This window comes from Leptonotus elevatus, chromosome 12 (assembly GCF_054856555.1).
Source record: "Leptonotus elevatus isolate MCC_2025b chromosome 12, RoL_Lele_1.0, whole genome shotgun sequence".
NCBI classification, from domain to species: Eukaryota; Metazoa; Chordata; class Actinopteri; order Syngnathiformes; family Syngnathidae; genus Leptonotus; species Leptonotus elevatus.
In genome coordinates, this window is record NC_141250.1 from 10,526,726 (window position 1) to 10,549,892 (window position 23,167).

Genomic DNA, 23,167 nt, shown 5'->3' on the forward strand with positions numbered 1-23,167 from the left:
GGCTAAATGCTGTAAACTTTCTATTCTGAAATGGGCAGCGTGGTGAGCTAGCGGTCAGCGCTTGTCCTGCACTAAAGAAAATGCTAAAGCTTGAAAAATACTGACGTCAGCACACCTTACTAGACATTACAGTTAATAATAGTTATTTGTGTTTTTGCATTTTCTGGGACTTTTTGTGACACTTATTCACTGGAAGTGACTGATGTAAGCGAGCTGATGGATTCAAAGTAGAAAGACTCCAGTGCTATCCAATATTCTTGTCTGGTATTACTGAGTGTCATGACAATTGGCGATAATAACTAGGAGAAATGTGAATGAACAGAAGTGCTGCTTATTTTGGTTGGCTTCCACTTCCTGTTTATTTATGTTTGCAGGATGTTACACTCAACCAGAGGCAGTATTGACCAGTGTTTTTTGGGCAACTGACTCATTTAGATAGTAGCTATTTGAATCTATGTTCTGTTTGGTACGAGCACTGTGTGACAATGTAGACTTCTCTACGAACTTCTCACGCCAGCCACTGAATAGTCAGCTGCTTGTTACAAGCTTGTCACTCGTTGAATGTGCAGTGTTCATTAGCTAAACTGTTTACATTTTTAATTAGTGTTTGGTTTATGTTCTACTTCTGTGACAGGAGACCGCAACAAGTGGTGGCATTGGGTCGAAAATATAGGTAGTAAAATGTTTTTAAATCAGGACTTTAAAAAAAGCTTACACTAAAGTTTATTACAGGGTGATTTATTCGTTAACTGGAGACAGTTGAATGGGAGATGCAGCATGCATGTGGTAACAAGATGAGTGCTTAGCTTACTAACATTGTACAAGGGTGGGGAACCTGTGAGAGCATTTCATCCACCATGGAATTGTCAAAACAAAAAACCTCTAAACAACCGTTAGAAGAACATTGACCCCCCTTCAGAGGTCCCCTACCCCTGCATCAGGACAATGCCCTAACAAGTAGTCTTAGAAAAATAACTATTTACAGAACTATTCAGTAACAACACAGACAAAACCTAATGGTAATAATAATAACAATAATACTAAAAGTGTTCTTGGAGCCCTGGGGTCAGCTACCTGTTGTACACCCGCTCCTTCTTTGCCCTCTCCAAGGCTTTGTCCATGGTCTTCTCATTCTCGCCGCGACACTTGGGGCAGTACCACTTGCCTTTGGGCTTGTGATGGAGGCCCACGCAGGAGAAGTGGAACCACTCAATGGGACACTCGTCGTTATCGCAGCCGATCATCTCGCCGTAGGACACCTGTTCGCACAGGCAATACGTGGGCTCATCAGGGTCGATGGGCAGGTCCGGCGGCGACACCTCCCGCTCAGACTTCCCCTTGGATCTCTTCTTCTTCTTGGAAGACGTCTTTGCTCTCTTCTCGCGGGACGCCCCGGCGGCGACGTCCTCGGCGGCGACGTCCAGGCCGCTGTAGCTCTCCCTGCTCTCGCCGTTCTTCTGCCGCCTGGAGCGCTTGCCGCCAGCTTTGTCTCCTCCCGCCGAGCTGGGCGTGACCTCGTCGCGCTTCTTGTCGCTGTGGGTCGTTTTGCTCGGGGTTGTGGCGGATGAAGACGAGGACGACGTGATCATGGACACCGCGGCGGTTGTCAAGGTCGTTGGCGCGGCAATGTGGCTTTCTGGAGCTTCTTGGGAGGCGACGAGGAGTTCGGAATGCCAGTCTAACTGCCGGCTTCGGTTCTCTACCAACTCCACCTGGAACAAAGAATATTTACACCTCGAGGTATTTTGAGTTGAGTCGATTTATTGCAACATACTAACCATTTGTCCAGCAATCTGAATCTTCTCATCTCCGAGCTCCTGACTGCGGATCAGCGCCCTTTGGATGGACAACTGCAACTTGCGTCTCTGGGGTGAGTCCGACTCCTTGCGATACCGTTCATATGCGTCCTCGAGCTCCTTCAGAACATCTGACAGAAAGAGGACAACATCAATGCTGAATGCAAGTCTTTTAGTTCGTGGTGGAGGTCTTTAAATCCTTCTATTAACATTTCATAATGTAAAACACTCTGAACCTTTCTGTCCTGTGTTGTCAAACTTAATGTTTTAAGTTACATATCAGAGTCAATGGGTAAATTGGTGAACTAACTGCATTTTTACCTTGATATCTGGCATCAATTTCCTTCATGAGGGACACACTTCTCTGCAAATCAAAGGGCAGTGACTCCACCAGGTCCAAATACTCTTCCACATAATTGACAACAACATGGCCGGGGTCGCCGTTCGTGGCATTCAACATTGTGCCTCCACTCTTTTTATTACACACACCTCCACCTGGAAGAAAACGTGATATTTTTTTTTTTATAATTTATGTACAAACAGCTGCTCTAGTGTAATTAACATTATCAATCATCATATTGTATACTATAAGACTGCTGTCTCAAAATGCTTTAAAACAGCTGGCAATAAGGGGAATTTTAAAAACGACCGGCAGTGTATGAATTAATATCGTAGTACAATTAGTACTGCTCATCACCACAGCATTATTATTGCAAATAAAATTCTAAAGAGTGTGATTTGGAGGTATAAAAATAAAATATAATCGCATTTGTTCGAAGGCTACTGCAACGTGGGTTATAAAAACACCATAAGGGGGAGGGGCCAAATGACGCGTTCATTCAATGTACTCCATCGATACTGAAGGCGAGGGCAACATGTCAAATAACGTCGCTTTCAACAAAGTTACTACCAAAGACGGTTTCAATGATAATAATTATGTTGTAGGTGGTACCCAGTAAATTAGTATGTAACCACAAAGTTAATTCCCTCGAACATACGACAGCGAGGCTAACGTGAAGCTGGTGGCAAGGCTAGCAGGTTAGCTCGTTTTCCCGGCGAATTAACACGAGTGAGTTTCACGTTAACAAAGCATAAAATCAACATTTGGTGTAAAGTAGAAACCCGACGTCGATGAAAATATTATGCGCAATGTGGAGTTCGCGACGAGTACGAATAATAACGTCTGGGTGTGTAGTAATTAGCGTATTAATGAAGCAGTTAGCCCTTTCGGCGAGTTGACGTCAACTCTATCAAACGTTAATTTGACGAGTCAGCGTTGTCCATGGCAACCGATTTTTAAGTCTTTCAACTCTGGATAGTGTACATTTAGCCGTGTTTAACTTTTAGTGTTTGCTTACCCAAGTTACGTGTGCGCTGGCTTAACTTAAAAGTCAAACGTTGGAGTTCAACCAACGGGGAAAAAAACGATTAAAAAATACTTTGTTGGTTTAACGCAACGATCGACAAAAATACGGATATTTGATCACAGACATTAACACTTCGAATCTTAGAGACGTTAACGTTCCTGTGTTTTTCTGAGTCAGGATTTGTAGCTACTAGCGGGACGCTTTATCACTGCAAAACAAACAAACAGCTATTACTATTCCACGGTTACGCGAATTGAAAGCATGCCTACCTACCTGTGCGTGTGTGTATTTATATTTTTCCAGTCAATTCTCTGTTCTTGGCGTCAGATCAAATAATGAGCTGAATGTTAACATCAGTCGTGCAGTGAGTCGGCGAGTCCGTAGTCGGCGACTGGAGCAGCTAAATGCTAACCGTTAGCTTGAGGCGGGGGGTGGCTTTGCGCATGTGCGTAGCGCCACAACGCCGCCATCGACACTGGTCTTTTCGATTGTCAAAACCTTTCTATTGAAATTAATTTATGTGTAATCATTAAATATGCATTTCTACTTTACGTTGCTCAAATAAATATTAGGCTTAAATGTAGATTACATTAGTGGTTAAACAATGGATCCACGTTAGTTTACGTACTGAGTCAATGCTGTCACCTGGTGGCGAACACGTTTATTTTGTTTGTTTTTTAAACAAGTGCAGTATTTAAATAATTGTTCCACTGTTCCACATAAACTGACTCACACAAAGTCATATTTTTATTTTTTTCGTCATAAAAAACATCATTACAACTACGTCCATATTTCTCTCCATCACTTATGTGGTCCGGGAAGACTTAGAAAGACAAAGTGTTCGAGGGATGCACAAAGAGGTATAGTCCACACATCTTCAGCCTTTGGCTAATTTTATTTTTCACTAACCCTCATCCATTCATGAAAATGACTGAAAGGTAGCACAAAATGAAAAATCGACTGTATGTACAATGTCGGTTTTCATCTTTCAAATAGATTTTTGAAGACTGGGCCAATCTCCTGGATCATATCCGTCGTGGTGGTGGACCTGCCATGTCGCTGGAAGGCTTGCCTGTTGCACTGTCTGGTGAGTGAAGAGGCCCCCATTGCTGCCACCACTGACGGGTTCACACTGCGGGAATACATCAGTTGAGTTGGCAATAATGCATGATTGCACGTTACTTAGAAAAATGAATAAAACATTAGGTTCACTTAAACTATTGAAGGAAATCCAATTTAAGTATTAAGTCCCAATTTTGTATTGTTGAAGGTGTTAGCACATTTGCCTCACAGTCAAAAATACCCCAGCTCCCCCCCCTACTCCACATTCCCAAAAATATCCATCAAGGCTGTAAATTGCCATAGGTGTGATCTATAGTCATGGCAATCAAAACTGTGCATTTTTAAATTTAAAAGAACATTTTCATGCTCTCTCATTGGCTAGACTAATGTTGTGGCTGAGTGTATGATCGCCAGCATATCAAGTTAACTCAAGACTCATCCATATTTAATGCACATTATGAGCAACATGCCCTATCTTTTTATGGAGTACCCACCCTGTGATCAGTCCTGCTTGAGCGGCAGTATGGGCCCAGTGTGCCAGTACGCCAGCAGATCCAGACAGAAGATCACCTTGTCCTCCGCATCGCCTGCCGCTGCCTTCTGTACTGCATGCGACCACTGCAAAAAACAAACAAACAAGGTGACATGTTAACAGTATGTGTCACTGATATAAACACTCATTCAGCAGCAGGCTCAATACAAACCTGTGCTACCATCCGCAATGAGATCCTTCTCTCCCTTAAGTAGCACGGTGATGTTTCCCATGGTTTCGCTTAGCTGCAGGACGCTACTACGGTGATCACCGCTGTCCACAGCCTTGTGTTGCTGACATGACAACACGCAGGATTCAAACACTTTTGGCACAGACGTTTTTGAACTGATCACTTGGCGAGAGACCCACCAGCGTCTCGTACAGGCGCGTGAACTCCATGAAGTTGGGCGTGATGATGCCCTTCTGGTAGCCCTGAATAACAGACGGCTGCTTTGTGACCAGCCATAATCCGTCCTGTCGAAGGCAAACAAAGAAAAAGTCGCTATAACTTTGTAAAGACAAGACAAAAGTTTATGCAGGCAAATACTCACTGCGTCGATGACGATTGGAATATCTCTTGCTTTGGATTTCTCAATCACCTCCTACAAGGGAGAAATATATTACTTGTGAAAATATTCTGGTTCAAGATACGTTGAATTCAACACTTTGTCCTCATAAGTCTTATTCAAAAACACATTTTAAATGTCCCTTATTATTGTATAAGTGGGTCGCATATTCCACATTAGTAGCATACTTTTTGAATGCAAAACACATTTTTATTTGGTCATTTTTCACAGTTGTTTAATTGTAATATGCAAAAATTACCTCCTCCTTTTGTCAATGGGTTAAATAAATGGTTAATGAAACTTTAATTTACCAGCTTTCCAACTAGACAGGGAAACATTTACATCCAATCTGTCTATTTATGCTTCAGTCGCATCAGCAGAATGTGATCAATTTTATCTACGATACGCCTGCTTCTGATCTTAAGATATCCAATTTCATGCGTTTCCCCCTGTTTGTTCATGATGTATAATTTGCATTGTGTCACTATAGAGCAAACAATATAAAAAAAATCATAATTGTGTTACATGAAACATGGCGAGTACATGTAAATCCAAACTACAGTATGTAACAGAATCCCCAGCATGTAAATAACCACCTTGTCTATATTAATGCTAACATATGAGCCCTTAATTCCATGTACTCGTTAAATGCATGCAAATATTCAGTACGTGCCTTGGCTGTTTTTAATAATAAGTCCTCTCTCCCTAGACCAGGTCCCACCACAAGGCTGTGCAGTCTCGGGAGCCATTTTTCAATCTCCTCCACCGCGTTTGGACTGTCCCTTTTAAAAAGGTACACATAAACACATTAAAATTAGATACACACACTTGGAACAAAATGAACAAACTCTCAAAGTCAACAGAGGTCGATAATTCAGATGCATGACATCAGGAAGGACTTCATCTCAGTGAACATCTAAAAGATTCAATCCATGAGTATGTTTCGTTTAAGATTAAATAAAAATAATAATAATAATAAAAAAAAGTACTAATAAACCCACTCTAACCAACTTTCGAGGTCCAACTATCCCCCTCATGCTCCCTTCTCCTGCACGACCAATCACGTGTCATGTGATCAAATACTGCATAGATAAATCAATTACACTGGATCATCATCATCGTTTTTAACTGTGACCAAAGTGAGGCAGAAACTGAATACTGGAGGTTTTTTTGCCATCTGTTCGCACGATCAGTTTACACAAATAGTCTACTCACAGCACAGGATGAACTATGAGCTCAGGGCTGTAGGATTTGATTACAGCTGCAGCGTCTCTGGTGCAGAACACGTGAGACAAGTCAGCACCCTGGAGACAAGACAAAGACGTTGCAGCATCACTGAATTTAATGTAAAAATAGACAGTCGGGCATATTTTACATACCACTTTCAGTGCGGAGATGGCGGCAAAATATGGCGCTCCAGTGTAGCTTGAAGGTGAAGATGGAAGCATTAGACGGTGAAATCAAATGTGATCAATACAGGAATGAAATCCGAAGCTGGCGTGCGCACGCGTGTGACATACTCTTGGCATCCGCCAATGATCCCGATTCGGCCATCTTGTCCCTTGTGCTTGTGGCTGGACAACGGAGGGACTATCTTCTTCACGAGAGACAGGACGTGCTCGTCCATGCCCCCGTCAGATGCCGGGGCCAAGCTGTAGCGGCGCTCAAACACTGCAAGAATAAAACAAGGTTTAAACACGGTTTGGTTTTATATATATGAAATCTTGAAGAAAAAAAAAAGAAGTTAGTCAGATCTTAATAGCTAAAAGGAAATTGTTTTTATGTGGAATTGATTGTGGATTACCGTGTCTTGAACGAACAGAGACAACATGGATTGTGCTACTTACTGTAATTAGAACTTTTGAAATGTGCAAAAACACACTTTTTGTATTTTGTGCAAACTAAAATAAAAATGATACATGAATATTCAATATTTTTTTTCCTCTTAGGCAAATGTCCATCCCTTGTCCGAGGGTGCAAAATGTAATCTTATCCTACATAAGCACAACACACTACCATCTGATTTGAATGAGATAAATTCTCCGTGTTACATTGGATTTTCCATGGTTAAAGTGGAAGTCAAAACCCTCCCAAAATTTCTTGACGATATGTTCTATGCAGCCCCACTAGTCTAAATATGGTATGTTGGTTAATATTGCGTTAGTAGAATATGAATTAAAGCAGCAAAATCCAGCAGTTTTTATCAATATCTGAACGGTCATTTTGTCACTTGCTGTCGAGTGAAAATGACATCACAGGTCTCAGGTAACAACCGATCACAGCTCAGGATTTATATTTGGTGCACGTTGTGTTCATGACAGCGATTTGACTTTTTTATTCCTGTCTAATATGAATCAAAAAGACAGTAAACCATCAGATTAAAGACTCATTCGGGAAAGGGTGGGGGCGGGGGTCACATAAGCATCATTGAGTGCCAGCTCCACCACAACCTGCTGTCTGCACAGGTGACAGCTCCAATAATACCTAATGGCTGAGAGTCAGGCTTCAACATCTGACCCTGCTTGGCCAAACTGTCTGTTGGGGGCGTGGGCTGGTGGGGTGTGCAGGTTTGGGAAAACACGGGGGTGTGGACGGGCACGCCGGTTTTCAAATGAGGAGGGGGCGCCGTTCCTGAGCTCGGCCTGGCCGAGGAGATGTTCGAGAACATCTGCCCGAGCATCTGAAGCATGTGAAGCTCTCTGGCGTGCTCCGCCTCGCGCCGGTTGTCCTCGGCCTGCAAGCGGCGCTCCTCCATGCGGTAGAAGTTGTCCTCGGCCTGCGAGCTCTGCTTCAGGAATTGCTCCATTAGCCTCTCCATGGGGAAGTTAACGCGCCGCCGCCGCCGTTGCTTGGGTGTGGAGGCGGAGCAGTTTGCCGCCAACTGGCTGCTGTTGAGAGGTCTTTCGGATGTACCTGAAGGAGAAACGAGACATTTTGATTTAAATGTAGATGTAACAGCCCCACATTTTTTATGGCTATCTAGTCAAAAGTGGTCATCCACTAACAATGTTCTTAGCGATAGCCTCAGAGTGACTGGTTAGCACGTGGTTAGCTATGAGACAAGTGTTGCCCTGACTAATTGCGATTTGCTACATACAAATTAATCTCCATTTTCTATGCCTCTTTGTACCATGAAAAAGTGATTTGAACACATTATTGATATTTTATATTAGAATTGATAGGCAATAAAATATGTTTCGAAAGTTATTAGGGGAGCAAAACTGTATTTAAATGTTATCGTCACACTTTATTTTTTTAATTATTATTATTTTTTTAAAGCAAAGGGGGGAAATAGATTAAAATCACACATCAAATTTCTGGGAAGGAAAAAAAAATCTAACTTTATCATGGAGGTCTAGCTTCTCCACTGTTAGCGCATTGTTGACTGTAAGACAGTGTTTTTCAGCACCACTTTTTACTTTCGCAGGTTGACCGTAACGCCTCACGACCTGTGAGACCTAAGAGTTGACTACTGCAAAGAAGACGTAGCAAGTAAGGATGACTTCTTTTCACATTTGTGTGACAGTAGAATGCTAAAAAGAGGCACGTCTGTATCACATTTAGTTGAGTGTTTTAAGTATCTTCTCATTTGATAGAAACTGAGGCTTACTTTTAATATTAAAATACATAAAATAAGTCATCATTAAAATTTTTGTCAAATTTGAGCTACATCCACAATGCATTAATTAGACCATTAATTATAAGAGCATAGTGCAGCGATTCCCAATAAGTCAAAATACACATTTTACATTAGGTAGAAAAAAATATCGCGCACACCACCAAACAAAAATGTCATAAACTGTGGCTGCGCAGGTGAATTATTTATCTTCTGCCATCTAGTGGAAGAGCATTTAATTGCTCCGTTCGTCATTTCAAGTAGCTGGCATAGAAAGGTGAAGATATATTTTTTTGTAGTAAATAAAATCATTTCTGACCAATTAAGTGAGTTTGAATAATTTTTGGTGGCACACCTGAAGATCTCTCACTGAATACTGGTTGGGTATCACATGTTTAATTAAAGTCCCTAGTCTGTACAGTTAATAAAGGTTTTATAACGGAGACTGCAACAGATTAATTCTGTCACTGATTTTGTTTTTAAATCCGAAAAAATCTGGAACGGATTGGGTTAAACCGGATCAACTGAGTTCATCTGTCCTGCATCCCGCCATGTTACATACACCGCATTCTACCATAAATAACAAATATGTAACTGTATCTGTATCTTGTATCTTTGACACAAAACCACAATAAGCAATCATTTAGACGCGAAACAATGGAATGCATGTGCACTTACTGTTATTGCCCACTGTGACTTTAACCGGGATGGGGATGGGAATACTGGGGTACTCCAGCTTGACTTCAGTCTCGGCGGGGAAGGGACAGTCTCCAGTACTTTCGGAGTAGACGTCCTGAGCATCCTCCGCATCCTCATCCAAGCCATCCACGGCCTCCTCCCCTCCCGGCCCGCCATCTATGAACTCTTGGGGGTCAAGGGCAGGCCGATTGCTCAGGATCCGCTCCATGGTGTCGTAGAACTTGGCGATTTTGTGATATTGCCTATTGTTGCGCAGATTGCCCTCCTTGGCCAGCAAGTATTGTCTTTTGAGGCTCTTAATCCGCACCCTGCACTGCTCCGGCGTGCGCTCGAAGCCCATCGCCGCCAGCCTCCGGGACACATCGCGGTATACGAAGCTGTTGCGGAAGTTGCCGTCCAGCGCCTCCTGGACGTCCTGCTCCCCCCAGATGTTCAATAGCGTCCTCGTCTCCGCGTCCGACCACAGAAAGCCCCGCGTTGTGTTGTTGAGCAGCATAGCCGAGCCTCGAGTAGTTGGGATGGATGTAGCTGGCCTGGTTCTCTACCTGTCTCGTCTCCAAAAACCTCTGGTTGCCTCTGGTGTCTTGAAATGGTGAAAGCGTGCGTATTGTTCAAATGAGGGCGCATTTGCACGTCGAATCTCCGTGTTCTAGCTAAAACATTTCCATGTTTATCCCTCTACGTCGTTGACAAAAATGCCCAAGCTGGGAAGTTTCAACAAAACTGAACAAGGACCAGCTTTCCAAATCAATTCCCGTCTTCGTTTCATTTTGGAGAATTTAAAAACTGACCTCTGATCGGTCCTCTGAGAGTGTCGGTTCGCGTCAACCCCCTGGTTTACGTGGTGTCTGCGGGGTCCTAAAGACCACCACGTCAAATCCATAGCTAACAACATGGGCGTAAGGTGTCAATACTTCGACAAAACGGAGAATATTTCAGAAAGAACACCGTAAAACAGAAATGACAGTACATTAAACACATGGTCACACTTTACCTTCCATGTTCAAATAGAACAATGTGGCGATAATCGACACAGTTACGGTGACGAACAAGAAGGCGAGCGTTTGAACGGGCTCCGGCATGTTGTTGTCATTCATTGTTTACTGACATGCTTGCCGCTAACTAACCTTTTCCCCGACAGGAAGACCCTACGTGGTGCACACACTTCTTACCTAAACTCCAAGTGCGTGTCAACGCTGTCAACTGTGCACAAATACGTCTGGTCATGAGGTTTACTTAGCCACAGCAATACAGGAAGAAATAGTTCACGATGCCTTTAAAGACTACTCGGAAATTCCTAAATCCACAAAAACATGTCATATCTATGCGACAATCTTATGGCATAAAGCTCTAGTCAACTCATATTCTTTTATCTATTGTTTGACGTATTAATTTAGGCTTGATTAATGGCTGCATAACTGATTCATAAAGTACATAGTCGTATGTAGGTTTTATTTATTAGGCTGCGTTCAGACTGCAGGCATATCTGACTTCAATTGGATTCCTCCTCAAATACGATTTTTAGGGCTGACTGTCCAGACTAGTTTCAGCAAGTGTCCAAATCCGATCTGGCCCTGTTCAAACTGAGCCACATTTTTGACCCATCTGACATGTTGCTGTAGCAACGACGTCGAACGGAGGCGGTGCCCCGTGCGTGTAGTGTTTGACGTCATTGTGACGCTGTTTACCGCTCCGTACTTCCCGCCCCCTTCATTTAAAATCAAATGGATCAAGTTATATTTGAAGAACCCCAATTCAACATGTAACTTCATTACTACACATGTTTTCAAGTTAGTAGGAGGTTTAGAATTTTTGCTGAGATGTGATTTATAATATTTCAAAATGACCAGTTAAACTAGCACATTTTCATATAGTCAGCCTCTTTTGTCCTGATCGCTGATATACAGACCCCCATGGGTTGATAATTGTATTTCTTTAGTTAGTCAATTATTGAATGAGGTTGGTTCATTATTTTTTACATGTTTACCTGTTACGCCTCGTGAATACGCTATTGTTTTTGATGCTATACTTGAGGTATTCTCGACGGTTACTAATTTCTGCTCCTAAAGGTCTGAAATGTACTGTTCCAAACTTTAACCCTAGTACTTTATTCAGCGGTAATACGTGCTTACTCTTAAGTGATCAAGCTTCGAATAATTGTATAAGGGTAATATTTCAAAGGGATATTGTTTCCAAACTTACAGCAGTTTTTTTAAATTAATTGTTTTACTGCATGGAACAATTTACATGAAGATATAGATTGGAAAAATGCATGGCTTTTGACCCCCTTCCCCACAAATATATATATTTAAAAGACCATATGGCTACGGCCGGGCATTAATTCCCTATTTCCGGTTGCGCATGTGAAGAACTGATATGGTAGTAAGACCGGCTTCAAGTAACGTAAACTGTCACTGTATTTCCGGTTGAACATGAGCGGAGCCGTTGGGGCAGTGGAGCCGTCAAGACGTTTGGCTGCCGAGCATGCGAGGAACCAGCCGGGCAGCGAACCAACAGGATATTGACAGGCACCGCGGGGGCATAGGGGTTTTGGACGCGTAGAGTGACGTCAAGGACAGTCAGACTAAGACTCATCCTGTCCAAATCGGATATGAAACTACATCCCGCATGTGGTTTTCATCCTAGGATTTCATGTTCTTTGTGACTGTTCAGAGTAGACTACAAAAGAGCCACCCCCTTTCATCTGGATGGGCTAAAAATGGGATTTGGGCTGGCAGTCTGAAGAACAAGGCTTTATAGGGATTACCTCAAAAAGCGTATATAGCTTTTTCGTTGGCTTTTATTTTTGATATGACATCATAAGTGTATCACCAATCAACGCCAAAGGGGAAAAGTGTTGATGTTGCACCGCTTCCACCTGCCACCTGAAATCTACTGAATTAAGAATGATTTTAAAAATATAACGATTTACATATACATGTCCATTCGACATCCATTCAGCCATCTCCATCCATCTATCTCTTCTCGGTTGAGCTGGAGTCTATGCAAACTGACTTTGATGTCAGAGGCTGGGCACACTCTGGACTGATTGTCAGCTTGTCAGCTTTATCATTTTAAAAACATCCATTCACTTATCTATTTCTATCAGGGGATATGGCGTCAATATTGGGCATTTTGACAAATATCGGTATCGGACTTTTTTCAAAATCTGACGGCCGATAAAAGGTAAAACTAAAAAGTTTTAATTCAGGGAACTATTTATTTAAAATTTCAGTTAACTTTGTAAGAGATGCTGGTGACCCTGAGAACCCTCTGAACCTTTTGTTTTGCATTAAAACAAAGAAATGTGTTTCCAGTTTCCATTTAACCTTTTAAGGCATAGTGATAACCATTTTTTTTTATTAAGTATATTGTTTTAAGATTATTTTTTATAAAGCTTCTACATTTTGAAAAATGTGAACAATTGTTCAATAAGCATTAATGCCTAAAGACATTGCAACAAAGTCAAGACTGGCATTTGTATTTTAAAACATTTTGACGCCAATACCCCCCACCCCTTTTTTTTTACTGAAAAGGAATATTTACTTCAAATATCGGTTATCGGCCTCCTTGACTACTAATAATCGGCATCGTATCGGCCCTGAAAACAAACATATCAGTCCATCTCTACTATAGCACATTTTTTAGGGTTACAGGGAAGCAGGACATAATGGTAAACAAGCACTGACACTGAAATTCACACCTATAGACAGATAAGCGTCTTAATGAACCTTCATGTTTTGGGAATGTGGGCATACACACAGACAAAACCATTCAAGCATAGGGAGAATATGCAAGGAAAGCCATAGCTGAGATTTGAACCGAAGACCTCTCCACTCTGAGGCAGACTTACTAGCACCACTCCGCCATGCTGCCTTCCCCTAAGAATATTGAATAATAATAGAAAATCAAGTCAAAGCAGTTGCTAATATAGGGCTCTCAACCACTGTGCTGTATAGCGTCTATTTAAAAACTGTTATGTATTACAAATACTGCATGGTGGCAGGCAAAAAACATAAAAATTGTTGTTTTTTTCCACCAGATGGCAGAAGGTACAATTAACGTGCTATCCAGACGCTCATGGGTTTCACACTGAGTCAGTACATTTGTGAGTAAATTGAAACCAGATCCAAAATATTTCGGTCACATTTCTGTTTGGTGGTGTTTCCGTGAGAGTTTTCTGATGTAAAGGCTCAGTAAAGGTTGGGCAACAAAACATCTCGATTGGAGAGCACAGCTGTCAAGCTCAAGGTCTCGGGGCCATATCTGGCCTGCCACATCATTTAAATAATTAAACAATAGAGTTGAAAAATGTCTTTCTTTCTTTCTTTTCCGCCCGTCCGTCTGTTTATCCAATTCAACTCAACTTTATTTATAAAGCACTTTAAAACTAGCATTTCTGTATACAAAGTGCTGTACATGGAACATAAATCATCATGTAGTACAGATAAGTAAAACAAGAACAAAGCAAACATTACATGTAAATAAAGTAAATAAAAATATATATCCATCTATCTATCTATCGATCGATCGATCGATCTATCTATCTATCTATCTATCTATCTATCTATCTATCTATCTATCTATCTATCTATCTATCTATCTATCTATCTATCTATCTATCTATCTATCTATCTATCTATTAAATATATTATTTAAATTGAACCTTTTTAGTCATCCTTATTCATTTATATATTTTATGACCGTTTTTTTAAATTATTTGCAACTTTAACATTAAATTTTTTCCATGACTTGTGTATGTATAATAGCATTGAAAATATATTATGAAGAATGACGAGGGCCTTGAAGGGGCGGGGCCACGGTTGAACCTGCGAGGCGTGATTGAAGACGAAGTTCCCCAATTTCACTTCCTGTTCCACCTCACTTGCGGTTGCTCGCAATCGCTCAAAAGTGCGAGCGCAGATTTCAGGATGACCCGCTTATGATAGTCAGCACCTCCAACTTTGCCACGTAAAAATGGCGTTGCTCTACCCTACGCTCTTGACTTTTACGAGCTAGACCGCCTGTTATCTTTATTTAACGTAACGGAGCGTAACTCCGGCGGGGGGAAGTTGCGGCGAACATGCCCGAGTCGTCGAAGATGAGGAAGCCCGACGTGAAGGTGGTGCTTCTCGGGGACATGAACGTGGGCAAGACGTCTCTCCTCCACAGGTACACGGAGAGGAAGTTCAAAGACACCATCAGCACCGTCGGAGGGGCGTTCTTCCTCAAACAGTGGGGGCCATACAACGTCTCCATATGGGACACCGCTGGTAATACTTCTTCTCAAATGTGTTTGTTTTTTGTGTGCTAATTCCCGTGGGCTTACTCGCTGCGTTTGCCCAATGACGCGTGATTCCTGCAGTTGAGGCAATCAGTGGCATGTGATCTGCAGTCGGAATGAAATGGACAAAGTTTCGGCTCTGCTTTTAGTAATTCTTCCAATTTGACTGATAAGACCCGCGGAATATTACGTACTGCGACAATAGAAGTGCAGTCCATACTAAGAGAAATAATAGAAATAGACTCTGCTTTCACAAGGAATACAATTTGTTTCTAGCCTTTTCTGTTCTTTAGTAATCAAAAGTAGAACATGGGCTGCTTTCGCCAAAAAGGGGAGGGGGAAAAAAACTTTGTAATGAAAAGAAACATGTCAACCAGAACAGACTTTGATGCTAATATTTTATTGCTTTTGTGACACCTCAAACTAATGAGACAACATACAGTAAACAAGACTGAGAAGATTTTCGATTAGTGATAGACGGATATGTTTTTTTTCACGGCCAATAACCCACACTTCAAGTTCAAGCCGATATTTATTTTCAATAAAAGAGAAAATATTAGTGTAAAAAATAGTAATAATCATTTTAAACACATGCATATTTGACAGCTTTGTTTAAAAAAAATTATGACAAAAATGGCAGGGAGCTTCCAGGATCATCAGCATGTGTTAAGATGAATTAAAAACTAAGCAAATAATATTTCCCTAAAGTTTTCTACTGTAAATAGTTTTTCAAAATGTCAACATCAATTTAAAAAAAATAAAAAGTGTAGGGAGTTCCTAGTGTCAGCATCATTTTTTTTTTTTTTAAATAAAGTGAACATTTAAATAAATCCATAAATTAAAAGTTCCCTGTATCTCACTGAGCGACAAATTTGGGGTCTTTGTCAGCGTTTATAAAAGGTTTCAAAAGATCTTCGCAGACAGTGAAAAAATTGTCTAAATATGTTCGAAATGTCTTTAGCGACAAGCAAAAACTGTCTGTGGACATCTTACAAATCCTGATGAAAACCCCAAATTCGCTACGTTCACAAGCATTCCCCGCTCAGCTTTATCGGCCTTCAGGCTGCCGATCATGGGCCCGGACGATAATAGGTGTATCCCTACTTTTGATGGCAAAACAATAATTTACAGAACTGCAATGTGAACAACACTGACTCACAACATTGCTCGAGGTGATCATCTGTGGTTTTTTTACATGGGGTTTGTTGCGCAGGGTTCTACATTAATCGTTTTTGGTTGGGCCACCATAAACCATCTTTTGGTACTCCTGGCTTCATGTCTTGTTTAAACCATTCTTCATGGAAGGATTTACTCTGACGTGCCCAAAAAACATACACAGCTTTTTGAGAATGAATCAATGATGATTGATCAAATTCAGTTGATAAACTAAAAAGCAAGCATGTGTTGATTTCATCATAAATTTGAACAGTCCCAGCATACTCTCTTCATGTGTGAGGTGCCTAAACTTGCCTGACTTCAGTGTTGACATTTCTCTACCTTGAAATAGACACGAGCTAAGATTCAACCACTTATCTTTACATTCTTCTCAAAAGCTGTGCTGATTTCAAGTCTAAATTGATGCTACGCTGCCACCTACAGGGATCTTTTAGTCATTACAGTGGTTTACACCTAAATTTCACTGACAAGCATGGTGAGACCCTGTTCCATGCCTGCCAGGAAAACATACTTAATGAATATGTGCGTCAATAGCAGTATTGATTAGTATCAATGGATTTTAGTTTACTAATGTTAACAGCTGTGAACGAGTTGATTGTTCCAACCATAAATACCATAAATTAATATTGACAGAAATTTGATTCCAAGAGCATTTAATGTGATTTCATATTCATCTTACAGCATTACCCTAAAAAAATAAATGTGTTAAAAATGCTTTCGTCTTGAAGAAATGAATTGAAAGTGCAGGGATGCTGATGTGTATTTTGCCAATTACTACTTTCCTATTGGCCATTTTACTGGTATTATGCTCAAAAATTTACTTGGTGCGTTTTTCAGCATACAGCTTTAGTTATGTTCTACAGAGAATTTGGTGAGTAGGGGTGAATTACAATACGTGAATACAAGTTGACCGCAGCAAAAAGTAAACACAGCAAATCGCTCTACCTTCATTTTGATAAGTGACTATTTGGAATTTGAGTTTAGACTTCATGTAACTTTTGATGTATATTTGTCTTCGCGTAACCCAAAATGTTTTTGGAAAAAGTCACAACTAAGCTAAAGAAAACCCAACATTGCTATCCTTTGATGATTTCTTTACTGACGCCTGTGAAAGTAGTTTGAACTTTGGTGTGACCTCACCAAACATTTACTTTGCATTCCAAATTGTACACTGCATGGCCTTCAATTCCATTTTGTTTATTATTTGTCCAATGTGCAGCAAGGGGCAACTCCTGAGCAAGTGCCTTCCTCAAAAAAAAAAAAAGACATTGCGTAAAGGCTATGGCCTGTGAATTTGAACCTTTGCTGTTGTTGCAAACGGTTACGAAATAGTGGAGTTCATCCGGAAGAAAAATCCAAGGCCAGCTCACCGGAAAAACAGTGTTCTGATGATGATGATGTCACGGCACGAGTAAGCGTCCATTCCGATTGTGACCATTTCCTCTCCTGTCTTACAATTACATGCGACGTTACATTCTTTCATGATTTATTTTGAAAGGTGGCCACTAAGAAGTATAGCGTTTCATCACTTCCAGTCTGGGATTGAACGAACACATTGTGCATGATAAACTGTTTATTAATGTTTTGTCTATCTAATTGGGAATAACTAAAGCTTTTGTGACGAATTCCCTCTCAACAGTCAGAAACAGGCAGTCATTGTCCACTTTCGCCCACACGAGTAATTGATTATTCAAGCTGACTTTCGCATTTATACAGCGCTTCCGTCCCGTGCTAATCCGAAAGATAATCGTGTCCCGTCATGATGTTGACTGAACGTGCTAGCTGTGACATGAGTCATCACGCGGACCGCTATGTAAACATGACTTACTGAAATACTTCAGTAAGGTAAGATAAGCAACGTTTGGCGAGTCACTTCCTGTCTGCGTTTCCCTGACCTCTCCCACGACTTAATCGTCTGCTTTATTGGGTCACTTTGCTTAAGAAATTGCAAGATCAGCTCCAGCGCCGTTCTGCTAAAGAAACCTGTGGTGTGATGTTTTCAAAACAAACAAGCTGCCCGCTGCTCTTTTTTTTTCTCGTCATTCCCGTCTGACATTTTCATTTGGACAGCTGAGTTTCCCGGCAGTGTTTTTAAGGATCTTGCCCTCTTCCTCTAAAGTCACATGATGGTGTCATGACAGGAAGACCGTATGCCTCAGCCAGCTATTTCCAGAAGCACAAGAACGTCTTATCAGTCCCTCCCAGCATGTATTAAGAGAAATACTCTCACATCCTCAATAGATGTATTCCGGGACATCATTGTGATGAGTTGTACGCGATTCCCTACATTACATTGTTGTCTGAAATGACGGTACATTGAATATTCTTATGCTGCTTAATCGAGTTGTAGTCCAGGCAGCCATGTTGTGCTATGGCATGAAAATGAGTTCAGACGAGAGGATCCGGAGAGAAAGCAAAATCTTCATCTATAAGATCATTCATTTTCTTAATCGTCAATTAAGAAATGTAGTCAAATCCTAGCCCAAATCCTGGAATTAATATATAGTGAGAAAGTGGCTGGAATTATATAAAATAGATGACAGGATTAGTTGGAGATTCACAGAAGTATTATTAAAGGGATACTTGACTCATTTTGACATTTTCAACAGTAAGAAGATAATATTTAGTCTATGATAATATGATGACTTTATTATTTTTCATGAACAATTAATACCTTGAAAAAAAAATTTCCCCACTTGCTGTCGACTAAAGATGACATCACCTGTGCTGAGGAAACGGGTAACGACCAATCATGGCTCAGTTTGCTGACCAAAAGAAAAAAAAACAGGTGAGCGGTGATTGGTCGTTACCCGTTTCCCCAGCACAGCTGATGTCATCTTCAGTCGACAGCAAGTGGCAAAATTTGTTTTTCAAGGTATTAATTGTACATGAAAAATAATGACGTGTCAAATTAATTCTGGACAAAATACTTTTTACTGCTGAAAATGGCTCAATGAGTCAAGTATCCCTTTAAAGTTTTCTTCCCTTGCACAATAACTTATGAAGAACTTGTTGGCGACAAAACATTTCTTGTGGCAGCAGGCTGTACTTTTATGCTGAATGAGGTTTTGTACAGAAACCGACTTTTCCCACGCCTGCACCCTTGAGACCTGTGCACATTTATACTGACACAGTTTAGCTGTGCTGGGTTGTGCTTCATATAGTAGCTTACTAGCTTAACAAAGACATTAAAGTCTAGCAGTAATGAGGACACGATATCTAAGTGGTGTCATCATATAAAGATTTCATGTATGTAGATCTGGACGAATAATCAGTTTGATAGATGAATTGAACTTTCTCAGGATGATTTTTGACAATTATAGTGACTATTTTCCCAAAGAGCAACCTGCGCGTTGAATTCCTGCTAAGAAACAGACAACATCAGCGTAATTGTTTTCACTCGAGTGTACGACACGAAGAGAACCCAGTGGAACGCAATCGCGGAGTCAATCGCACTGAACGCTGCCAAAAACATATATTGCAAAAACAGTGCTTTATCGACACGTTAGCAACTTTCAACCCAAGGTATGTACTTCCAAGCTGCACTTTTTTTTTTTTTTTTTTTTTTTTTGGAAAAGCTCACTTCACACCTGTACAAGTCTACATAAGAAACAGCTGTGGAAGAGCAGGAAGGCGGTGCCATGATGTAACTCATTTCAAATCTTAATTCATTAAGGATTGTGTTTGCGTGTGTGTTTTAACAAAAGAAAAAATTGCTTTATTATTTTCACATTTTATGACTAGATATGAATTTCTCTTCATTCCGTTGAAGTTGAGGCAAGTTGTTTCTTTGGTCAAATGTTTCAAAGCTAGTTGGGCAAATCCCAGAAGGGAAAAATAAAAGTAAAAAAAGTCTTCATTGCTTACTTTTTCTGTGTGGAAAAAAAAAAGGATTCAAATCACAAATAATTTTACCCCATATTGCCTATCCTGTGTCAGAGTTGTTCAAAAATCATTGTGGCTTTTTCCCATGACCTCGAATTTTGATGTAGCGCTCCCCGTCTCCCTCCACAGGCCGGGAGCAGTTCCACGGCTTAGGCTCCATGTACTGTCGCGGCGCCGCCGCCGTCATCCTGACTTACGACGTCACCAACTGGCAGAGCCTGGCCGAGCTGGAGGAGCGCTTCCTCTCCCTGACGGACACCGCCAACCACGATTGTATTTACGCCGTGGTGGGCAACAAGGCCGACCTGACGGACACTAAAGCTCAGCAGGCGATCACCGCCAATCAAACAGAATCTGAGGACAGATCAGATGTGCTGTCCGCTTGCCCCACGCCGCCCGCCTCGCCCGTGTCCATTCCCAGCGTCACGTTTCCCAAGCAAGTCACCCGCGAGGACGCGTTGGCCTTCTACGGGCGGATTCTTCGCTACAAGGGTTCGGACGAGAGGACCAGCGTGCCCGCGGACAAGCTGTGCTTTGAGACCAGCGCCAAGACGGGCTACAACGTGGACGCTCTGTTCGAGGCGCTCTTCGACCTGGTGCTCCCCTCTATCCTGAGGAAGAGGAACGAGAACCAGGAGTCTGCCACCGTGGACTTGGAAGTGTGCCGGAGGGGCAGCGGCAAGCGGAGCCGATCGACGTGCTGCTAGGAAACCCCCCAGGAAGCGTTTTAACGAGTCATGGTACCACTTTGTATGTGAATCGACAAAGGAAGCACTCGCCTTTGTCACCTTCATACTGTGAAGCAGCATCTTTTTGACAGTGACTAAAAGTGGATGTCTGCGGACAACAAACACACTTCAGAATCCAGAAATGAACTTTTCATGAATTTCACAGATCTAACTGCACAAATTATGACGTAGGTAGCACATTACACTGTATTTAATAACACTTTCATTGGAATGTTTTCATGGATCAGACTTAAATCTTCCGTTACTCTCATTAACACAGATTTTTTTGATGTGATGTAACTTGTCAATTAACACAATGGCACACAGCTATGTTGAATTTTTAAGCCAAGTGTCATAATAATAAAGATTTTTATTTAGCTGTGTTTTTTTATTAATTAATGAAATCACACAAGGACTCTTAGAAACAACATTTAATCTTTTGCATTATAATGCAATAATAATAATGTATTCAATGAATAAGTGTTGCTTGACCAATAATTATCCGGTGTGTTTCCAAACAAAGGACAAAATGTGTTATATGGAGCACCTGATCTGGCCAATTATTCACAAAAACATGTAACCCATAAATCCTCATAATTTATATAAGAGAACACATTTAAAATGTTTGCAATCCCCCCCACCTAATTTATGGTACGAAGTCAGGGATGGGCAGGAGGGGGTCTTAAAGGAATACTTGACAAATTGAGCCATTTTCAGCAGAAAAAAAGTTAATATTTTGTCCAGAATGAAATCTTCAATATTTTTCTTGTACAATAACTTTAAAAATTATTTTTTCCTCTTGCTGTCGACTGAAGATGAAATCACCTGTGCTGAGGAAGTAGGTAACGACCAATCATGGCTCACCTACTTTCTGGGTTTGGTCAGCAAAGGTTGTCATCTTCAGTTGACAGTGGAAAAAAATAGTATTTGAAGGTATTAATTGTACATGAAAAATTACAAAATGTATTCTGGACAAAACAATAACGTTTTACTGCTGAAAATGGCTCAATGAGTATCCCTTTAATTTTTCATCAGTACTACTGGGGGCCACAGGACTACACACTTCCTAACCAGTGATATCTGCCATCTAGTGTTGAATGATGATATAACAATTTAAAGCTATACAGTGGACTCCCTGCTGTTGAAGCGGTTCAGAAAATGAATGGATAAAAAAAAACTTCCACTTAAGTACAGGAAATATCATTATAATCCCCTAAAAATATATATATTTTAATTTCTTTGTGAAAACTAATCAAGTGGCCTGCAGTTGCCCTTCTCTGCCCGAGGAAGACTATAAAAACTGCATAGTCCCCTGATAAGAAAAAGGTTACCCAAGGACCTTGGGTCCAGGTCCAGGCTGTTTACATTCTGTCTGCCTGGCAGATGAATTAATCATTAGCGGATTTGTTAAGTGGAAAGTGAGCCTGAAATTTCTCTGCTGTCAAGTTCACATAAACCAAAACCTCAAAATTACATCATCAGTGCATTCGGCATATGGTGGATTGCAATTAACATTATGGCTGATAGATGTGCATGTGACATGGAAACCACTCAACGGATTTAATACAAAGCATAACAATAGTGAAGGCCTGGTGGAGAAGCAGAGTTAGTGGCTTAAAGATAAGGTTGGATGCAGTGCAATAGTAGCAATGAACAGTCTCTGTGTGATTGCCTGAGGTAATAAGTTAAAACAGTAAGCACCATTACACATTTAGAACCAACGTACTTGTTTCTCAAGGCACCAAACAGTCATTGCGTATTTGAGCTTCGTGGCTCGGGGGCGGGGCTGTTGTCGTTTACACTGATAGATGACCTAATGACTTATGACACGAGGAGTCTCCTTTCACAAGTTCTTCATGCAGACCTGGCAGCGGCTGATGCGCGACAAGAGCTGGCCCGCTTTGAGCGTCTCTGAAGCCGGCTCGGCGTGGAAAGACTGATCGATGGAGGTGAGCCAGAAGCTTTGCTTGTTGGCGAAGTAGTGGCACGTGCCTTTGGCGCCGTTGCACTCGATGAACGGCGACGTCCGGAAGTCTTCCAGGCAAGATCCGGGCGATGACAGCGACTGGCCCCCGCCTTCATTTCCTGCTGCCGTATGCTGCGAGAAAGAGGTCATGCATTTGGTTGGATTCTGTAACAAACATTGCTCTCCCAGGTTCGAGTAGAGGTGTCCAGTCATTCCGTCAGACACCTGTTTATTATTTTGTTTGTTATTTTTGGGGCGGATCCTGACATCATGAAAAAAGGTCATACCATAGCCTTTTGTTCCAAGATAGAATAAAAACCCTATTCATTCAGGGATGTTAGCTTTATGTGATACAGGGCCGGACCGGGACTCATTTTCAGCTCTGGAGTTTCAGGGCTCAGACCGGCCCACTTTAGTTCATTTATTTTAATGAACATACACAATTTTACAGTTTGTCTATTAACGTAAACTAGATGAGCATTCCCCCCAA

General features: G+C 41.3%; 4 protein-coding genes and 1 long non-coding RNA gene across 6 annotated transcripts in view; 2 read left to right on the forward strand and 3 right to left on the reverse strand.

Moving 5' to 3' along the window:
- Positions 1–706: 706 nt before the first annotated feature.
- On the reverse strand, positions 707–3,602 carry ing1 (inhibitor of growth family, member 1). Its single transcript, XM_086091603.1, has 4 exons — positions 3,437–3,602; positions 2,118–2,291; positions 1,779–1,927; positions 707–1,712 (listed from the first exon to the last, which is right to left on the reverse strand). The coding sequence occupies exons 2-4, from the start codon at positions 2,254–2,256 to the stop codon at positions 1,071–1,073; spliced, it is 930 nt and encodes a 309-aa protein (XP_085947729.1). The 5' UTR covers positions 2,257–2,291; positions 3,437–3,602; the 3' UTR covers positions 707–1,070.
- LOC147164529 (uncharacterized) lies at positions 2,647–4,238 on the forward strand. Its single transcript, XR_015096713.1, has 3 exons — positions 2,647–2,834; positions 3,986–4,023; positions 4,160–4,238. It is a non-coding gene; the product is annotated as an uncharacterized LOC147164529 (long non-coding RNA).
- On the reverse strand, positions 3,877–10,621 carry naxd (NAD(P)HX dehydratase). The gene is made up of 11 exons (XM_086091602.1): positions 9,618–10,621; positions 7,808–8,236; positions 6,844–6,994; positions 6,703–6,748; positions 6,539–6,627; positions 5,997–6,105; positions 5,309–5,359; positions 5,127–5,231; positions 4,930–5,050; positions 4,720–4,843; positions 3,877–4,295 (listed from the first exon to the last, which is right to left on the reverse strand). The coding sequence occupies exons 1-11, from the start codon at positions 10,132–10,134 to the stop codon at positions 4,145–4,147; spliced, it is 1,893 nt and encodes a 630-aa protein (XP_085947728.1). The 5' UTR covers positions 10,135–10,621; the 3' UTR covers positions 3,877–4,144.
- A 3,857-nt stretch (positions 10,622–14,478) lies between these two features.
- Positions 14,479–21,088, forward strand: rab20 (RAB20, member RAS oncogene family). The gene is made up of 2 exons (XM_086090815.1): positions 14,479–14,911; positions 20,113–21,088. The coding sequence occupies exons 1-2, from the start codon at positions 14,722–14,724 to the stop codon at positions 20,688–20,690; spliced, it is 768 nt and encodes a 255-aa protein (XP_085946941.1). The 5' UTR covers positions 14,479–14,721; the 3' UTR covers positions 20,691–21,088.
- A 39-nt stretch (positions 21,089–21,127) lies between these two features.
- Positions 21,128–23,167, reverse strand: part of col4a2 (collagen, type IV, alpha 2) — a 47,477-nt gene continuing 45,437 nt past the window's right edge. For both annotated transcript variants that reach the window (XM_086090814.1, XM_086090813.1), the window contains one exon: positions 21,128–22,809. In XM_086090814.1, the coding sequence (XP_085946940.1) occupies positions 22,555–22,809 (255 nt within the window). In that variant the 3' untranslated portion in view covers positions 21,128–22,554. The remainder of the gene's footprint in view (positions 22,810–23,167) is intronic.